The sequence below is a fragment of the Photinus pyralis genome, unplaced genomic scaffold (genome assembly GCF_008802855.1).
Source record: "Photinus pyralis isolate 1611_PpyrPB1 unplaced genomic scaffold, Ppyr1.3 Ppyr1.4_LG5, whole genome shotgun sequence".
Lineage (NCBI taxonomy): Eukaryota > Metazoa > Arthropoda > Insecta > Coleoptera > Lampyridae > Photinus > Photinus pyralis.
In genome coordinates, this window is record NW_022170596.1 from 38,072,462 (window position 1) to 38,091,272 (window position 18,811).

The following is an 18,811-nucleotide window of genomic DNA, read 5'->3' on the forward strand; positions in this document are numbered from 1 at the left end:
AATTTCGTTAAATCAACTAATTTAATGAAAGCATTTATTCGAAAAAATAAGTTACCAGCTCCGCCCTTTTGTGCACAAATTTTGAAACACTAAAAATGATCGTACCTAAAAAGGTAGTAATTGTAGTCAGTAACTTGAACTAAACGTGGTATCTGCATATTATATATTACGCAAGAATCCAGAAACGGGCGTGGAGTATCGTGAAATAATTTCAATTTCTACGCCCAAAATTGAAAGGAACAAGTGAACAATATGAGGTATTAAATTAGTTCACGTTTCTAGTACAGAAAGGTCGAAAATTTGCAAGAGGCAATGAACGGAAATGTTTGATATTCGATGACTCTTACCGTTATCCTGTTCCAAATATATCAATTACTAATTTTGGTTACAGGATGGTTATTTCGTAAGGATTACTAAAAACCATTTTTTTTTCAGATTTGCTGCCCTTTATATTTTCAATAAAATATTAAAGCTTAACAATTACGAACACGTTCATAAAGCAACTTTGATTATATAAATAAATATTGTACGATTAGGTTATAGGGGTACATTCTATTTTCTAAACCTCAGTCGTCCTACACCTGAAACTTCTGGATGGGCTGCGTTGTAAGCTAACGATCTTTGGATTGCTTCGGGTATCGGTGGAGGCGTGGGTAAATGTGCGCCTTGTGCCCGATAACCGTTCTCATCGGCGAGGTACTGAACGGTGTATTGAACACCATCGGGACCTACATAAGAATATGATCCTTCCATAACTTGGGCTTCGGTTTGAGGGTTACCGGGATTCTTTAAGTATCCACGCTGATGAGCCGAGATCCCGTTCCCAGTTTCGTACCTGAAAAATGAGACTATTGGTAAGAGCCCGGGTGAAAAGCTGCAAAGTACTTACTGATACACATAGGATCCATCGGGATTAGGTTCGTACGACAATTTAAGGATCGGTATTTGGTTTAGGTTTGAATATTGGTATGGTATGTGCTGCAATTTTACCACTACACTTAAACTGCCAAGCGTTACAACCGCCCTGAGAATCTGCAAATAACGCAAATTCGTAAAGTTACCCTTACATCTCTGAACTTACCAAATGCATTTTAAATTGTAATAATTAGTCATAAACTGATGCATTACCAATTGAAGATTTCGCTTATATACTGAGGATGATCATTTCCCACCCGCGTGCCAGATATGATGAGAAATGAGAGTGGACAATTACCACCTTCAGAAAAAGAGGTTGTTGCTTCACCTGACACAATATAAGGATAGTATGCATTTCTAGACAGAATTTTTGTCCTGTTATTTAACAAATATTTGCATTAATGCGAGCTATTCTCAATTAGGGTCCATCCGAAAAATGCGACCGGAAGAAAATGATAAGATTCGAACGAGCACTTTCACTCGCAAGGTGCTAAACAACAATTCGAACATGATTGAAGTACAAGGACAATGCTATTAAAAACTGGGTGTATAAATATTACTATTGTTCTCTACACGCATAAAAATTGGCAAAGGATGCATTCTGGTACAATCTAATGAGGTCGGTTCATTTTGTATTGCGAAATATGTGGCGGTATTTGAATTTTTCTGCGGTTCTTCACAATCGTTTTGTAGGGCGCTTTGTGTGCGTGCACCGAGAGTACCTAAATATACATTTCGTAAGTTTTTAAATTTCTTACTATTGATGGATGAACATTTCATTCATAAACGTATAAATTAAGTCATGCACTATAATTTTAACAACTTAACATACTCCCATAAAAGGTTAATCAAATTATAACCATCTTATGCTAAAATAACTTTTTCATAATTGCGCAGAAATAATAGAGACATAAATCGTTTTGTTGGCAATTTCTTTTGAAATTCACTTACGAAGTTGACATGCAAGGGGACGAAGCACCCTTAAAATTCACGCTGCAGTGTTTCAAATAATATATCACTGATTTTGATGTATGATATAAGATATTACTTGAAATACTGCAGCGTTCCTGATTTTTATATTTTAAAGGTTTCAATATTCGCGAAATCTTAGATTTTCCGTTTTCAGGATTGAAACAGAACTCCCAAATTTTTGTCTTAAAACTGCGGATTTCTTGTCACGTACACTTCTGTTTCAAATGACTTACAACTAACACTATGGTACATAATCCGATATAGGCCTAAGACAAATTAAGTACATTTTTTCCTCAGTCCATATCAAGAATTTGGAAACTCAATATTGCATTGATTTTTAAGCAGTGTATTGAATAGACTTATTGCAATTAAAGGGGTTGATCATCCCTTCCTTGAAACAAAAATTACCGAATTTTGTAACAGAACCCGATTTTTTTAACAAAAATTTAACATGGTCTCCGATTTTTTTTACTGTGACTTACACACACCAAATTCTTGAAAATTAACTTCAAATCTGCTTTTAAAGCTGCTTGTTCACGGAGCAAGAAATACAAAATTACCGTAAAGTTTGGATATATCACAGATTAAATACAATCTGTGGATATATTGATGAAGAATCAAATAATACTGTACTTTCAATTAGTACATTTCCTTTTTACAAGTTTTCTATTTATGATTTTCTCTATGAATATCTAACTAACCAAATTTATTTTCATGCCCACGGTCTCTATGAATTACCCCTAACTTAATATGAAAAGAAGATACCTCATACAAGACAAAGACAGTCCTTCTGCAGGTGGTGATGTTGATATAAAATGGCTGAAGACAATGATTCAGGAAAAATAGTAGACTTGGAACCAATCCTTTGGTGAATTTTCAGATAACGCAATTGGTCTTTGATTGTAGTTTTTATAATATTTCCAAATGTTTCTGATGTTAAGGCAACAGGAGGAAATTTCACAAAGTAACAGTTTTACACCTTGATTTTTGTTTACTGTTTTTTTCTAACGACTCATTAACGCAGGCGGGTATCTTTAGTCGTTTATTTGCTTTTTTCTTTCCCATCCTACGAATCAACATAGAGCTACGGTAATAAATCAACAAATATGCCGATACTGCTTTTTTCACGCTCCCGAACGATCTTTTGCTGAATTCGCAATTGTAACTAAAACATACGCCATGTAGTCCCACGACATCCGGAATTCATTAAGAAGACAATGCTCTACAGACATCAAATGTCACAGAGACGACGGATTTCATTTCCACTACTGTTCGCTTATTAATGAGCTCCTAGCGAGTTTATAATTTTGCGGTGTCTGTCCGTCTGTCCGCCCGTTAGCACGATAACTCATAAACAAATGGACCGATTACGATGAAATTTTGCAGGTGGATTCTTTATCAAATTTGTAGATTGGAGTTCGTAAATTGCCAATGTAGACCAAAAAATAAAGTAGGCCTTTTTGACATCTCCGTTAGTTACGAACCGAAATGCATGAAATTCAATATGCGCATAGCTTTAGTCATATAAAACACAGTTCCAAAAGTTGAGCCTAATCGATCAGCATTCACAGTGCCCTTTGCGCATTTCGACCATTTACAGACCGAATTGCAAACTTTCTTATTTATGGAGGCATTCAAATGAAATTTGATACATAGCCACTTGGAATAAAAGCAAATGTAGCCCCATTTTCCAAATTTGGTTTTGTGCGTGATCTGCAGTGCCAACTTTCTTTATATGAAAACAATTAAATGAAATTTCATGCATATAAGCTTTAAATAAAAGCAAAACTATAGCCATAGCCAGGAGCTCGTTTGCTATATTTGTTTAATTTATTTAATTTTAAAATTCCATCACCAAATCTCTAAACTTCTAAATTTTCAAAAAAATAAACTAAATGCGATTTTAGAGCTACCGTTACAGTATGATTAATAGATAAATTCTCAAAGTTTACGTACGTTTAAACCGCTAATGGCCGTAAAAATTTATGATTCCTGATTTTTATACAATTAAAGAACCCATCCCTGAATTCTAGATAGATAGGTAGATCAATATACTCTAAACTGGAAGAGAATCCAAAAACTTGTATACATCTAGGTCTTTGTTTTTTAAGGGTGTGCGGTTAGAACTGGCATCTTCCACAATATGATGGTTCTACCAAAGTCATGCGGTGCATATGTTTGTTTAGTTTGCAGTGTCCAGAAAGTATGCACACTAATAACCTCAGGTTCCTTCTTGATAGCCCTAGGCAAAAACGTGCCAGGCTTCGAGATGGTCCTTTAAAGGCTTCTCTCGCATGGCTACAATGTAATATCATGTTGCACCTAGCCCTATGCTGTATTTGGGTGTCTTTAGTTTTTAAGTTGTTTACAGTTGCAACTGTACGTGGGAGAGCCGGCTCTGGACAATAAAACATTTGTTTTGAGGCCAGTCGGACTAACTCGTCAGGTTTCTCATTACCTTCCGTTCTAGAATTCCCTTTGATCCATGTGAGCTCAAGGATGTTTCTGCTTGCTAATTGCTCTAGTGTATGGTGACATTCGTATACCAACCTGGAGGTCATTTTATAGTGACCAAGTTCCTGCAAGACAGCCCTGCTGTTACTGGAGATTCTGATAGTTTTGTTCTGTTATGCATAAGAAGTTTTCCTGCACTGAGCGTTAGTCCTAACTGTATTGAAATACAGTAGAAAATTTGCCTCGTGGTTGGATGATATGGAGGTTCAGGAGTAGATAACAGTACCTATTCCTTCCATGTTTTAGATCCATCCGTGTCCCATCCTCATTAAAAATGATGTGAAAAGCCCGATATTAAGCTTTTAAGAACATGTTTTTGTAAAAACTCTGTAATTTTGAGGTTCTGGAGAAGGTGTCCAGAAATCTAATTTTTTATGTTTTCATTGTACGGACCCCTGTCCTTGTGCACATAAGTAGGACTTTATTTTTCACACCTTTGTCTAGATTAGGGTGGCGAAAAATTATTGATATAACTATGCTATAACTCTATGGGTCTTGGGATTCTGAAATTAAAGTTTGGACATTGGTGGGGGAACCGCACCGGTCATCTGAGCCTTGGCCCGATAAATCGTCTTGGCCAAGAGGGGTAACATTTTATCTAAGGAATTCCAATAAAATTGGTAATTTCATGACAGCAAGGTTACTATTTTGAAGTGTATTGTTAATCTCAGTTTCGAAAGTGCGAAAGTTCATACATGTGCTCATACTAGCTTGATAGTGCCAGGAAGAGTATCAGCTAATCCCTTATGGAACTTCACTTTGGACCTTGGGATACAAAAGGAGGTGAAGAAGACGCAATTCTTGCAAGGCGAAGATTCGTAACTTTCAAGGAAGTTGTACATACTCACGGTAGGCTTTAGGAAAACATTGTAGAAAGAGAATTTGTGCTATTTTTTGCTCGCTTATTTGTAAAACAAGTTCTACAGTTTCACATTCTCAAATCCATCTTATGGTTTGCTATTGTAATTCTCTCAAAACAACGTTCTGGAGGGAATAGACACAATTTTAATGACATTAATTTATAAAAGATTTTTAATGACAATTCCGACAATTTCTACATAAGTTATGATAAGATGGTAATGCTTTGATTAACCTTTCATGGGCGACAAGGGCATGTTATACGTAAAATTACAATAATCGATCTTACTTATGCAGGACACATCCTTCTACAAAATGGAAATTGAAAACCTTACTAAATGCCTAGATATTTTGGTAGAGATTGGACAAAAACTACTATTGTGATCTTGATTAGTCCTTGTCTTCAAATCAATATTGTCGACAAACTGTTCCGGATAGTACCGTAAACAAAATTATTGTTTATACAGAATTGGCTTGGACACAATGTAATTTTATGAAGTTCAATTCTTCTGTATAAATGATTATTTGTATAAGTCCTTTCACAAAGTTGTTAAAAATATCTTATATGGACAAATATAACACAATTTTCCTTCCATATAAGACCTCTACGAGAGATCTGCAATTAATCTTATTGTGTATTTATATATTTGCATATTGATATTATAATATTTGTTGTGCTACAACGCGAGTGACATTTGAATACACCTGGCGACTACCATAAATATTAAATTATGATATAGATCTATGGCCGGCTTTTATAATGTGTACACATTTATATGTATAATTCCATAGAAATAACATATTATAGGTTCATCCGAAAGTGTAGGACGATTTAAAAGTTATGAGGTGTATTACGTCAATCTGACCTAATATTCTTCAAAAAATTTGAGATTAGCATTTTCTTATAAACACAAAGGTATGTACAGAGCGGAAAGGTGATTTTCATAAAATTTTATGACGTTCAATTATCTAATCCGTGCAAGGATCTTGTGCAATCAGGTTTAATTATCAAATTATAGTTTGTTACATTAGCACGTCGTTTTCAACTGCAAGAAGTAAATAATTACGTGCACAAATAATTTACGATCCAGATCTAATATCACGTAGCCTTCAATTGTAGACGCCCCGTAATTTTAACATTTAATAAAGGTTATGTGCATGTACTCGATAATTGCAATTGATGCACTTGTCATAGATGGGTACTTCTGATGAATTTGAGAAAATACTGTTGCAATATCGATGATGCTATGTTCAGGTTTTGATGGTTTACGGCGTACCTGTACAATTATCAAATATTTTTAAACAATTACTATTGTGTATTGGGTAAAACCGCACTTTCTGTTTTAATGGGTCGTTCCTCGCACAATACAAAATATGTGTCCTTGCCAGAAGGCAGTTCTAGTACGATTTGTTTGTTAGTCACCACATTTTTTACAAATCTACCGCCTGTATAATCGGTGTTGCTGAAATGTACGCCATACCATCAATTATATTCTACGCGTTCAGTTGTAAGAATTCTACAATTAGTAAGTGTGACTTCGTCTATTTCTTATAAAATGCAAAGGCTTCAACATTACGCCAGATACATAATATCTTAACATAAAAACACAAACTATTGCAATGTATTGCTTGATTAACTTAATATCATAAATTATGGAACGAATTATATATTGCAATCTCCCACGCTAATTAGAAGTAATGAGACTATGTACATATTCCGGGTACGTTTAATACTTTCAGACCGTCCAATTGTTGAGAATATCGAACTGTATTCATGGTTGATGGCATTCCATAACCATATACGAACACGCAAACGGCGGTTGGTACCTATTGGTTATGTTGTTTAAATTTCATCGATATGCTTGGACTAACTTCTTTTGCTTCACTTCATTGATCTACATACCTCTAAACATCCGTCATCATTGGAATGAGACGGGCAATCTACTTTCGTTATTATGTCCAAATGTCCACAGTCGATTCTTCGTCCATCAGTAAACCTTTATTTCTAAGTCCAGTTCAGTTCAAAGTTGATGTACTTGCAGGTTATCACAAACTCAACACCGACCTACGATCATGAAATGAATACAAATTGTTAGAGGGTACTTTAATTAAGCGTTTTCAACAGAAAATGTGCGTAGGAAGCCTCCAATTTTCGAAAATCTTAATAGAAAATTCGGTTAATTTCGTCGAAATGTGAAGTTATCCCAGCTAGCACCGATATTCTATGAATATTCTTACAACCGCCCCTAAATGAATATATATATATATCTAGAATCTCCCAGGAATATTCTAAATATTAGAATAGAGTGAATATTCAAGAATAATTATATTGAATATTCCATGATTATTTCCTAAAGAATATTCCAGGAATAATTTTAGCGGAGGTTCGTAGTGTACTGATAAGAGTGGATGAAGACATTAAGGGTGGCACTCCTACTTTCTTAATTTTGTCACTGGTTATACCCCAAGATACTACAACAGATATTTTAATGTACAAATATCATCAGTAGTTCATTGAGAATATTTCAAGCATAATCATAGTAAACTGCGTTAGCGTGATCACGTGGGGCGCCAAATCGTAGAACGCAGAGAAAGCGTCTCGCTTCTCTTTCCTATATAATATAGTCCTCCTCGTTGTTATGTTACGTTGTTCTGCCAGTTCTTTTCTCACGTCGTCCTGTCATTCAGTGCCTTGAAAATGAAATAAAAACATTTTGTAACTTGACATTCGTTGCATTTCGTGGAAGTTGATGTTGTTAAGTAAGCGTGTGTATTTTGTGACGTATTTTAAACTCATAATTTGTTAGGTTAAGGTGGAGTTATACAAATTTTAATGTGAAATAATAGATATTTAAGACCACACTGATGATCAAATGTTTCTATTATGTCATATGTGCAACGTTTTTTGATATTGAATGTTAAAACCATAGTTTTTAAAGGTAAAATTAATTACGAATATTCGGGGAATAAAGATTTATAAATTCTGAGAACATATTTATAGATATTCATAGAATAATCATCTTATATATTTAGCAGAATATTCCTAGAATGTGGGCAGATATAAGATATACCATGAATATTCTGTAAATATCTAATATATTCACGGTATATTCTAAGAATGTTTAGATATTCTTAGAGAAATATTCTCAGAATGTTTTTAGAATAAATTGTGCTATGTGGAATGTTACTTATAACCACGGTGGTATAATACTTATATTTCCTCATTCGTAATAGTTTATTATTATACTTAATCCTGTACTGTCTTGTTTGTTTAAAGTGGATTAATAAATATATTTTTCATTTCATTTTCATTTATTCTAGTTGGTAAAACTGAAAAACCTGATCAGTTACAAGTTACAACAAATGACAGCTTAAATCTTGTAAGAGTAACATTGAAATATGCAGTTTTAATATGTACAGGAGGTGCGTAAATAAATAATTGAGTAATGATGAGACTAATGCTCTAAATAAAGATCATTTAAATCAAAGAGTAACCATAGTACTCTTTGATTTAAATGTAATTACAATTTACTACTAGACTACTACCCTAGTTACTTTTAGTTCCTAGTTTATTTCATAAAAGGATAATGTGCATTAGCTAGACGGATAGAGTAACAAATAAAACAGTCTTGGAGCTAGTATAGGAAAATAGTGAAATGTGGAAAATCCTACAGAGGATATGAGATCATAGGGCACGTGCTCAGACACGAAAAACGTTCCTGTTTTGTTTGGTGTGGGCAGGTTGTATAGTCGCCTTAACTACAAGTGCAACCACAAAAATGTTGGATCAACCGCGCGGTGTAGTCGACGTAACCGTAATTTTGTTGTTACCTTAGCAGCAAAACCTATTGATACCTGATAGAATTGTTTTTTTTTTGTCATAGATGTTAGTGTGCTACACGTAGTTAACGAGCATTCTGGGCTCATCCCAACTACCGAGTGATTTAGTCCGGGTTCCTTTTTCTTTTTGTTTTGGAGTGAAGCTGGAAGCGTTGGAACAGAGCTCTCTTTCTTCGCGTGCTATTTATGGGTTGCTACAAGAATTTTGAATTAAGCTGCATTCGCTTCAAAACTACACCCTTTGGCATAAGTCGTGTGTTGCTTCCTGTTTCCTGTCCCTGCTGTACCTCTGAAAGTAACACAGATGTGCAACTTGTGACAACCGTCAGTTTCAAACTTACTTTTTAAATAAAAAAACTCTAATAAAAAGCTAATTTTCGTGTGTCACTGGGGAGAAAAAACCATTGTTCATTATTTTTTGCCTTGGGCCAGCCTCTAATAGGACAATACAAAAATAAAACAAAAAACACATAAAAACAAGGTCAGACATGTTCTCGTCCAGGAACTTGTCAGGACGTGTTTAATTAAACAGACAACACAAGGCTACTACGAAAAGGATGTATATTTACAGCTCTAATGGCCGTTTGCACCGACAAATTTAAGCGGAGCTTAGCTTAAGCTTAGCTTAAAATCCATGGTATGTCTCAATAATCGTTGCCATGGATTTTAAGCTACGCTTAAGCTAATGGATTCGAATAAACACACAAATAATTGACTGTCAATGGCAAAATTTATTACGAAACATAAAGAAAAATGGAAGAAAAATGGAAAAAATCCCTGAAAGAAGCTTACAAAGCTTGTTTGGACCCCGCACGGCGCGGTCGAGAAATAGAATAAGAAATTTTAAAATTATTTACAGTTTTTTTTAAATAATCCAAATAATCTGGTCGTACAAGGGGTTTGCTGGCGCACTAAACTCACATTTGCCATGGATTTTAAGCTACGCTTAAGCTAAGCACTGCTTAAATTTGTCCGTGCAAACGGCCATAAGACACATATACTGGTTAAACTACTATGCGATCAAAAATTAGTGGCGGTCGAGTCACCTTTAGAATTTTTGTTTACATGGGAACCAAAGGCTACTCGACCGCCACTCATTTTTGATCACTCGTTATTATAACAAGATATTTGCCTTGAACAAAAATTTTATTTGTGCCTATATGATTATTATTATCTTATAATTACAGAGCTCCGCTTGTCACTCAGCAACAAGTTTTTGGATTTTCAAAACATATGGATTACCATTTAAATATGGCAATTCCATATTTTCCACGGTGAATGCACGATCCTGTTGAAACCAAACATTTCCAACCTTTGTTTTTTATGTGTCGTACTTTTTTGTATTCGTTGTAAAAATTCCACTCAATACAGCATGTAGGTACTTTTTTACGGACGATAAAAAAATAATGTTGATGATGATTTCTCCGAAACGAAACGTATTAAAAATCTCTCAATGCTGTCTTGCAGAACTCAAAAAGTGGCAATGAGGGAGTATATTTATCTTTCTCTATCTGCTCAAATAACATCAGAAAATAGTAAAAACAAAGTCGGCAAGTTTCGATTTTTCTGGCATGTCTTCGGAAGTAATCAAAATTTTCCGGTTTTCTGTACAGGGTGATAATTTAACTGTTTCATTGGGCAACTTTTCCATAATTTAACCATCGTCGTACCTTCGATGGTTTCCGAAATCCCCATGATACACATCCTTATCTTGGACACAGAGTGTTATCCATTTGTAAAGGTATTTTGAATAGAGAAATTAATTGGTCCAAGAGAATAGGTATATCCAAAACTCGTATTATGTACCTATATCCAAACTGATCGTTGGGAATCAAGTTTTGTTGGCGCATCGACCATTCTAATATGACCTTATCTACTGGATACCAACGACATGACAGCAGTTATCCCTTAATATGTTAAACGAGAACACCACCGCATGAAAAAGCTTGCACATTAGAAGATAAGAAATTTAAATAGGACAGAGGAAGGGAAGAGTAATAGGCTAATGGAAAGGTAGGTACGTGTCATTTGATGCTTTTCTACTACGTCGTGGAAAGTCTGACGTATCCTTACGACCATTAGACTAGAAATGGTAAAATTTGTTTCTTATAAGTTTTTATTACTTTTCCTTTACGGCTAAGCTTGAGAGAAATATAAATTAAACAGGTTAATTAACGCCTTAGAATGCCGGTGCTCCATAACTCGTTGAAGGTGCTACCGGAACTCCATAAGATCTGGAAGGCGCCCTAATAACTGTGATTGGTCTGGCTTGCAGCCTGTATCTAACTACGGGTTTGCGTACTGTAACTTGTACGTTTTCGTACTCGATTTCCGGGATTTCTTCGTATTGAATTACACGACGTGGGGCGGGGGTGTATCTAACGACGGGAGCTTGGTATTCGACGGCCGGGGCTGGTATGGTCGGGACTTGGTACGAGGTGAACGGCCTGGCTGGTCTCCTTGGAGCTCCATAAGTTGAAGCTGGAAGCTCAAACTCTGTCTGCTCAAATGAGGCTGCAGGTGCGTAGTTTTCAGCGCACACGCTGACTGCGACGGCGACGATTAAAAAGATGGTTTCCTAAAAAAAATTAACCCATTAGCCACCCCATGGATGATCAACGTGAAATACTTACAAGTTGCATGTTTGCTGTGTGACTCCATCGAACGTTGACTTGAGTTTTTATATATTTTTGAACAAACAAAAATGTAATATAGCAATTTGATCTATCCGCGATAAACTTGTTATGGTAGCAATTATTTCAATGTCGTTGCCTTCTAGTTCATTAAGTAGTGTACACTAATTACTGTTACATTCTTAATTGTCCAAGTTTCCCAGTTCCGTATTGTAAGAACTAATTAATGTTTTATAACCAAAACATTTGTATATTAACAAAAATTTCTCTTCCTCCTAAAAATCAATCAAATTTAATAATTGGTATAACTCTTTTGTCTCAGCATTTTCAGATTCCTCCATTGAAAAAGGATGAGAGTATTAATTATATTTTATGAAGGAGTTTACCGAAAAAAATTGATTAGGTACTCCATTCACTTCAAAGAAAAAGTTCACTTAAAATACCTACAGTTTGCACGAATTGTGCTCAAAGCTTATGATCTGAACTACGTTGACAAGCAAGAAATGTATCAAAGCAAGTAGAAAACTGATGCATTGAAACTCAAAAACAGTCATTCAATTGCCAATAATAGCAGATTGATTAAGCGGTTAGTGACAACCAAGATTCATTGCTGAAGCTATTATCCAATACAACGAATTTGTCTTGAACCAGTTCCCTTATAATTAAGCTTGAACCAAAAACTAAACCGCAATTAAGCCCATAAGGTATACACAGGGGTATACATCATTGAATTCAGAATAAAAAGAGCTTTAAGAATGTGATACGGAGCATTAGAGCCGTATTTAAAAAAATTAAGTTGATGATGGTTCCGCAAGAACGAAACGTGAACGTCGGATTAAACAACTAACAACTCCGCCTTAAAGGGCATTAAAAATTGCTTTGAGAAGTGTCATTGCTTATTTGCCCTAAGTCAAATATTACCCCCAAAAAAATAGTTCGTAAAAACCAAAAATCCGACTTTTTCAAAATATGACAAAAACAACAACAAAATTTCTTCTTAGACCTTTTATAGCGCAACGTTTCTCCCATTTAACCAAACTATAATGCTTCAAAAACGTTTATTTTTCAATCAATCTAAGACAGTCGACTTGCGTTTTATTATTTTTAGAGGCAAGGCTCTATATTTTCTAGTAATTTTCCTACTGTGTCTCTATATCCTAATTTTCTTCACTGCAGGCTTCTTTCAGAAATATTTATTCTCGGTCGAACTGAAACAGGTGAATCTATAGTCGCTGCTATATTTCTTGGTAGTTTTTCCACTGTATCTCGTAATATAGTCAAAATATCGTAATTTTTCTCACCTCTACCAGCTACTTCTGAAATATTTCAGAAATATTCAAATTAGAATTAGTGTATATGCACTGTTAGCTATTAATTTTGGCATAAGGTTTCAGTTTGTGGTACCAACATGAGATTATTCCTGTTTCTTCATGTACGTACCTTCAAATTCACATCGAGAGACAGAACTCAAAAAGTGGCAATGAGAATGTGTTTTGTATTTTTTTTGTATCTGTTCAAATAACATCAGAAAAAAATTAAAACAAAATCGACAAATTTCGATTTTTGTTGCATCTTCGGATGTAATCGGAATTTTCTAAGATAATCTTTTCTCTAATTTATCCATCGTCGCATATTCTATGGTTTCGGAGATCCCCATGATAGACATCCTTATTTTGGACACTGTATAGGTCCCCAGTCTAAGAAAAACTTGAATTAAAATACTTGAAATATCTATAATTTCTGCAGTTCGGTCCTAGGTTCAGTCCTTTTGCTTTTCTCCGAGAACTCTACGCGTGCACGTGAAAGAGATGGGAGTGGGGGAGGGTTCGGCATATTTGTTCTCGGACCACCAACAACCTATCGCGTATTTTGCTAATATAAATTCAATCAAAATCTAGAACTTCACCTGCTCACCTACACATTTCTGTCACTCAACGTATAGGTAAACTAGAAGTTGAAAGGACGCGATACACTCTGCAGTATGTCCCGAGATGACCTTCTCTGTACCTATAATAAACCCCGTTTTTATTTTTCGTGAAAACGCCATTCTTCAGTCCTGCTTATTCCAAAACTTTAAATGTACCATTTCGTTTTCCTTTAAAATGTTAGGTTTTCGAATAAATTAAAAAAACCTGTTTTTTGCTATCAAAATTTTGACTAACTCCAACATTTACAGATAAAGTCAGCTAAGCCTTGATTATTGACAAATGTATAAAATTGTAGATACGCTCCACGCAAATTTTTTATGCCTACTGTTAAAAAGTATCTGGAATGTTGGGTTAATGGCAGAGAATTTATCTCGCGATGTGCTAAATTCTTGAAGAAGGAGTTCATTTTACGGTTGCTGCTGCGAATTTCGCCACGGTGAGAAGTATAACGCGCGCTGTCATAAAAAGGAAGCAGCGAGGCCTTTTTTGTTGAAGTTTTTTTCTTATTAAAAGTTAAAAGTTTCTACCGTCCGAACAGCCACCGAAAGTTTGTTCACCTTATTCATCAAGTCAGCTTTTTTTACCATCTAATACTGTGTTATAAAGCAAAGTGCAGTTCAGAGGCTGTCAGCGTTTATGTGAGTTTAGTGCGCCTGCAAACCCCTTGTACGACCAGATTATTTGGATTATTTAAAAAAAAACTGTAAATAATTTTAAAATTTCTTATTCTATTTCTCGACCGCCTCGTGCGGGGCAATAGGTCCAAACAAGTTTTGTAAGCTTCTTTCAGGGATTTTTTCCATTTTTCTTTATGTTTCGTAATAAATTTTGGCATTGACAGTCAATTATTTGTGTGTTTATTGGAATCCATTGTGCAACCTGGATAGAGTTTTCATGTCAAATTTTTCTTTTCGTGTCCAACAATTATGTTAGGTGTAAATGAAAAGTTGATCGATGCTCCCGAGTCTCCCAAATTATTAATTCAACGTAGAGGTTTTTCTTTCACGCGAGCCGGACGTCTACGGGGAAAATAATTACAATTCTAAATTTAAAGATTGTTTTGTTTTGAGCTAGCTGGACCGTGGGTGGTATTGTGATCGCACGCCATTGCACATAGCAACATATAACAAGGGACTAGAGTGTGTTTTAATCCCGATGATAATAATAATAATAATAGTTTAATGCCCAACAGAAAACAAATTCCAATTACAGGACATTTAACAGATAATATAGAGGCGATACAAGTAGATGATGCAGTTTGTTGCTCGAAACGTAGTTGATTTTAGCTCTGTGGTAAAGGTAAAACCCAAGAATGTTTGCGGTTAGCAAATTAAATCATTTTTAAAATTTGCTGCCACTTTTCCATATACCTAATTGAGAGACGGGAGTTGCCGTCGAGATCGAAAGGAAGGCCTAGTCCACCATCCGAAAACTGCGTAACACCACGTTTCGAGGTTCCGTTCATTAAAAAGCAAAAAGCAGAATTTTCTGCTGTTCTTCATCTTGGATTCTGGTCACCAGCACCACGACAACCTTTTAGGGTTATGTAACAAACGCAGGGGAACGATTATTAATAAAATCGTTTCGCATTTCGCGTTTCGCATAACGCATTTAAGTTGTGCTTAACTTTAAGTGAAACCTTTGAATATTCAAAGGTGATACTTCATTTTGACGGTGCAATTGGCCATGAGATCTTAAATTTACCAGGTTTACCAGACGGGTCAATTTGAAAATATAACCCATTGTATGCTTCATTGTTATAAAGCAGAAGCGAGTATTGCTATTGTTGTTTACCATTGACCCTGTTTAACCTTCCAAATAAATGAGCAATGGTTAGATTTATGGCCTTGTGTTTCATATTTATCGTCTGTTTATAATATTATTCTGCAATTATTTCGCGTTTTAAAATACTTTTAGAAGTTGCGTAAATGCGTAGGTACTGCACAATGGAAGAAGAATGGAGCAAATTTGTTCTCTCCTTAAATGATTGAATAATCCCAAGTGATCTTTACATTTCTCGACTCGGTTCTGCACAGAAGATCAAGTAAGCTACTCTGGCAAAAGTTGTGCAAGACGACATACCTATACCTACTTGTAAGTTCCATAACATATTCATCAATTCGAGACAATTTCTGTATGTACATACAACTAAGAATGAAAATTTTCGGCCCAGATACATAAATACCTAGGTATAACTATTACGATACAATGCTAATTCGCATTTTGTAACAACTATTTCTGGGGTAACTTGCTTAAAATTAGGATATTCGGCGTTGTAAATTATGCGAATATACTTGTTATAATAAAAAAATTTATTAATTTATTGATAATACATTTACATTTCCGTTAAATAAATAATCCACAACTATAAACGTTTAGAATACTGGTGCACCATATTCAGTGTGTGGTACAATTGGTGCTTCGGGAATTTTTACCAAAGGTGCTGGTGCAGGGTACGGTCCAGTCTTGACAACTATCGGTTGGGGAGTGTGTACGGCGTAGTTGTAGGTGGAAAGTACTGGTGCTGGAGCTGGGATCACTTTAGGTACTCCGTACTCCAGTGCGGGTACAATGGGCTCGATTATCTTCGGTGGGCCGTAAACTGGAGCAGGTAAAACTGGAGCGGGCGCGACGAAAACTTTTGGTGGTCCGTAAACTGGAGCGGGTAAAACGGGAGCTGGAGCGGGGATGTATTTTGGTAAGTCGTAATGGTAGTTGGAGATCACTTGAACGGTGGGTCTGGGAATCTCAATGATCGGTGTAGCGGGTGCGTATGGTGCGGTCTTGATGATCGGTGCTGGTGGTGCGTATGGAGCAGTTTTGATGATTGGTGCCGGTGGTGCATATGGTGCAAGAACTTCGACGCGTTTTGGAGTGTAGACAGCATAGTCGTAGTTAGAAATAATTTGTGGAGGTGGGGCGATGAATTCGGCCGGTGGTCCATATACTGGTGCGGGTATTGCTGGTGGGTACGGGGCAGGTGTTTCAATTATTTTCGGTGGTCCATATACTGGAGCGGGAGCTGGGTATGGTCCTGAAAGCAACGGCGCTTCTGCGAAGACGCTGGAGATTACTCCCAAGATGACGAAGCAAATCTGTAATATCAATATGTTATTAACAATGCTCGCTGTTTAATTATTCTTGTAACTTACGTTTAACTTGTTCATAGTTGAATAGGTTAAATCCAAAATGTGAATGATGTGTAATGAAAAATAGAACCTTTATATAGTAGTTGACTTACAAATTTCTTTAATTGTTTAAAGTTATTTGAAAGGCATCAACACTTTCAAGTCGTTAAGGAGTTTTAGTGTAAATTTAAATAAGTTATTTTTTATATAATTACCTACCTATACTTACGTACGGTATACTAATTGTCAATGCATTTTAAGGTGCTGAGTTACGTCACATATTCTTTTAATGTGGAAATGAATCCAGTAATTACTGCGTATGAATACTTAATTTCATTTATCACAACTTTAGTTTAAATTATTTATTTTTGTACCTAGCAACATAATTCTTAAGTAATGTCAGGACCATAATACGTCATTAAATGATCCTGGACAGTCATCTTCAATTGGTTGGTTATATTTAAAATTGGAGTATTTTCTACTATTATCTAAATAAATATTAGTGTATAGCTTGTAGCAGTAAAAACACATCTCTCCAGAGTTATAGGCTCGCAATTGTTAACATATGAGGAACTGAACACGGTCTTAATACAAATTGAAGGTTTATTAAACTCGAGGCCACTTTGCGCAATGAGTTCCGATCCAAATGATTTTGCTGTTTTGACGCCGGGACATTTTTTGTCTCTCGAACCATTAACAACTATTCCAGATCCCGACATGTCACATTTAAAGTTAAACCGTTTAGATCGCTATCAGTTACTATTACGCTTACACCATGATTTTTGGTCGCGTTGGAGTTTGGAATATTTACATACTCTGCATCAAAAAACAAAATGGATTGATAAAGAAAACCCTATCAACATAGGCACCCTGGTTTTAGTAAAAGAAAAAAATTTACCGCCTATGCATTGGAAACTAGCGAGAGTGAACAAACTTTTTTTAGGTTCTGACGGTATTGCCCGCATTGCCGAAATTCGAACTAACCAGGGAGTATACACGCGTCCTCTGGTAAAACTTTGCCCTTTGCCAGGGGTGTAAATATCGCCAATAATAATTTAATTGTAATAATTTTTATTTTTTCTCATTTTGCAAAATATTGTTAATTTTTTTCAAAATTGGGGGGGTAGTATGTTAAATATAAAATTTAAAATTTATTTTATCGCTTTGCCTATTTTATTATCTCTAGGTGCAGCGCAGAGTGCAGTTTTAAAACTCACTTGCCGAATATTCGTTCAACGCTACACACGCCAACTGCATCAATTTCAGTTTTATTTTGTATTAATTATTGTTATACGTTTATTTATACGTCAATTTCACACAAATCTTTTCTTTCCGATCCTTTAATTTGTGTACAGATCATCAAAGACAAAATATTTGGGGGTAAGTCATTTTTTTATTATTTTATCACTGAAAGATTAATTAGTCCGCTTTTCGCTTTTGTAACATTTGCTTTTGTAACAGTAGCGTATACTTTAAAGGTGTGCTAGACAGCATCAAATTGTTGTTGTATTTGGGGGGGGGGCGGGGGGGATCCCACGGAATTTATCATGTTTTTGATAATTAAACGTGCCTTACTTTACATGCCACAACAATTATTGGTTCTCGATTTGCAGACGCATGACTTTAAGTGGTGCCGAGTAAAGATTTTATAATTGACCCTGACTTGACCTCTATTGTGATCAGTTATAATTCGCAAAGCGTGATTGGGATGTCTGGAAGAAATATATAATAATATAATTAAAAAATTCAGTGGTGAAGGAGGTTAAAAGAATCATTTCCTACAAAAGGGTTCAAAATGTTTGTTTGGGAGACAAAATGCCCACAATTTGTATTTCTTCTCAGTAACCATAACAGATAAAAGGGAATTTGTCACTTTTCAAGGTTTTGTGATATACCCTGGAGATTTGGATAGGTTATTTTTTATATTCAGATGTCTCTCAGATAACAAACTTCGTAGAGCTACTTTGGTGTGAAGAAACTAAAATATGTTAACTTTAACTCCAAATCAATGGTATAAGAACTG

At 35.5% G+C, this 18,811-nt stretch overlaps 3 protein-coding genes across 3 annotated transcripts; all 3 read right to left on the reverse strand.

Moving 5' to 3' along the window:
• Window positions 1-552: 552 nt before the first annotated feature.
• On the reverse strand, window positions 553-1,124 carry LOC116170725 (endocuticle structural glycoprotein SgAbd-2-like). The gene is made up of 3 exons (XM_031487229.1): window positions 1,082-1,124; window positions 890-1,032; window positions 553-835 (listed from the first exon to the last, which is right to left on the reverse strand). The coding sequence occupies exons 1-3, from the start codon at window positions 1,088-1,090 to the stop codon at window positions 553-555; spliced, it is 435 nt and encodes a 144-aa protein (XP_031343089.1). The 5' UTR covers window positions 1,091-1,124.
• A 10,154-nt stretch (window positions 1,125-11,278) lies between these two features.
• On the reverse strand, window positions 11,279-11,866 carry LOC116170726 (cuticle protein 16.5-like). The gene is made up of 2 exons (XM_031487230.1): window positions 11,733-11,866; window positions 11,279-11,677 (listed from the first exon to the last, which is right to left on the reverse strand). Exons 1-2 carry the CDS (start codon window positions 11,739-11,741, stop codon window positions 11,279-11,281), a joined length of 408 nt encoding a protein of 135 aa, XP_031343090.1. The 5' UTR covers window positions 11,742-11,866.
• A 4,140-nt stretch (window positions 11,867-16,006) lies between these two features.
• Window positions 16,007-16,938, reverse strand: LOC116172121 (leucine-rich repeat extensin-like protein 3). Its single transcript, XM_031489261.1, has 2 exons — window positions 16,813-16,938; window positions 16,007-16,755 (listed from the first exon to the last, which is right to left on the reverse strand). Exons 1-2 carry the CDS (start codon window positions 16,825-16,827, stop codon window positions 16,036-16,038), a joined length of 735 nt encoding a protein of 244 aa, XP_031345121.1. The 5' UTR covers window positions 16,828-16,938; the 3' UTR covers window positions 16,007-16,035.
• Between the last annotated feature and the right edge of the window lie 1,873 nt (window positions 16,939-18,811).

What these genes read in the sequence shown, in the direction of transcription:
- LOC116170725 (XM_031487229.1), bottom strand. An exon ending in GATGGATCCTATGTGTATCA is followed by an intron (nt 836 to 889) that starts GTAAGTACTTTG and finishes CTCATTTTTCAG; the next exon opens with GTACGAAACTGGGAACGGGA.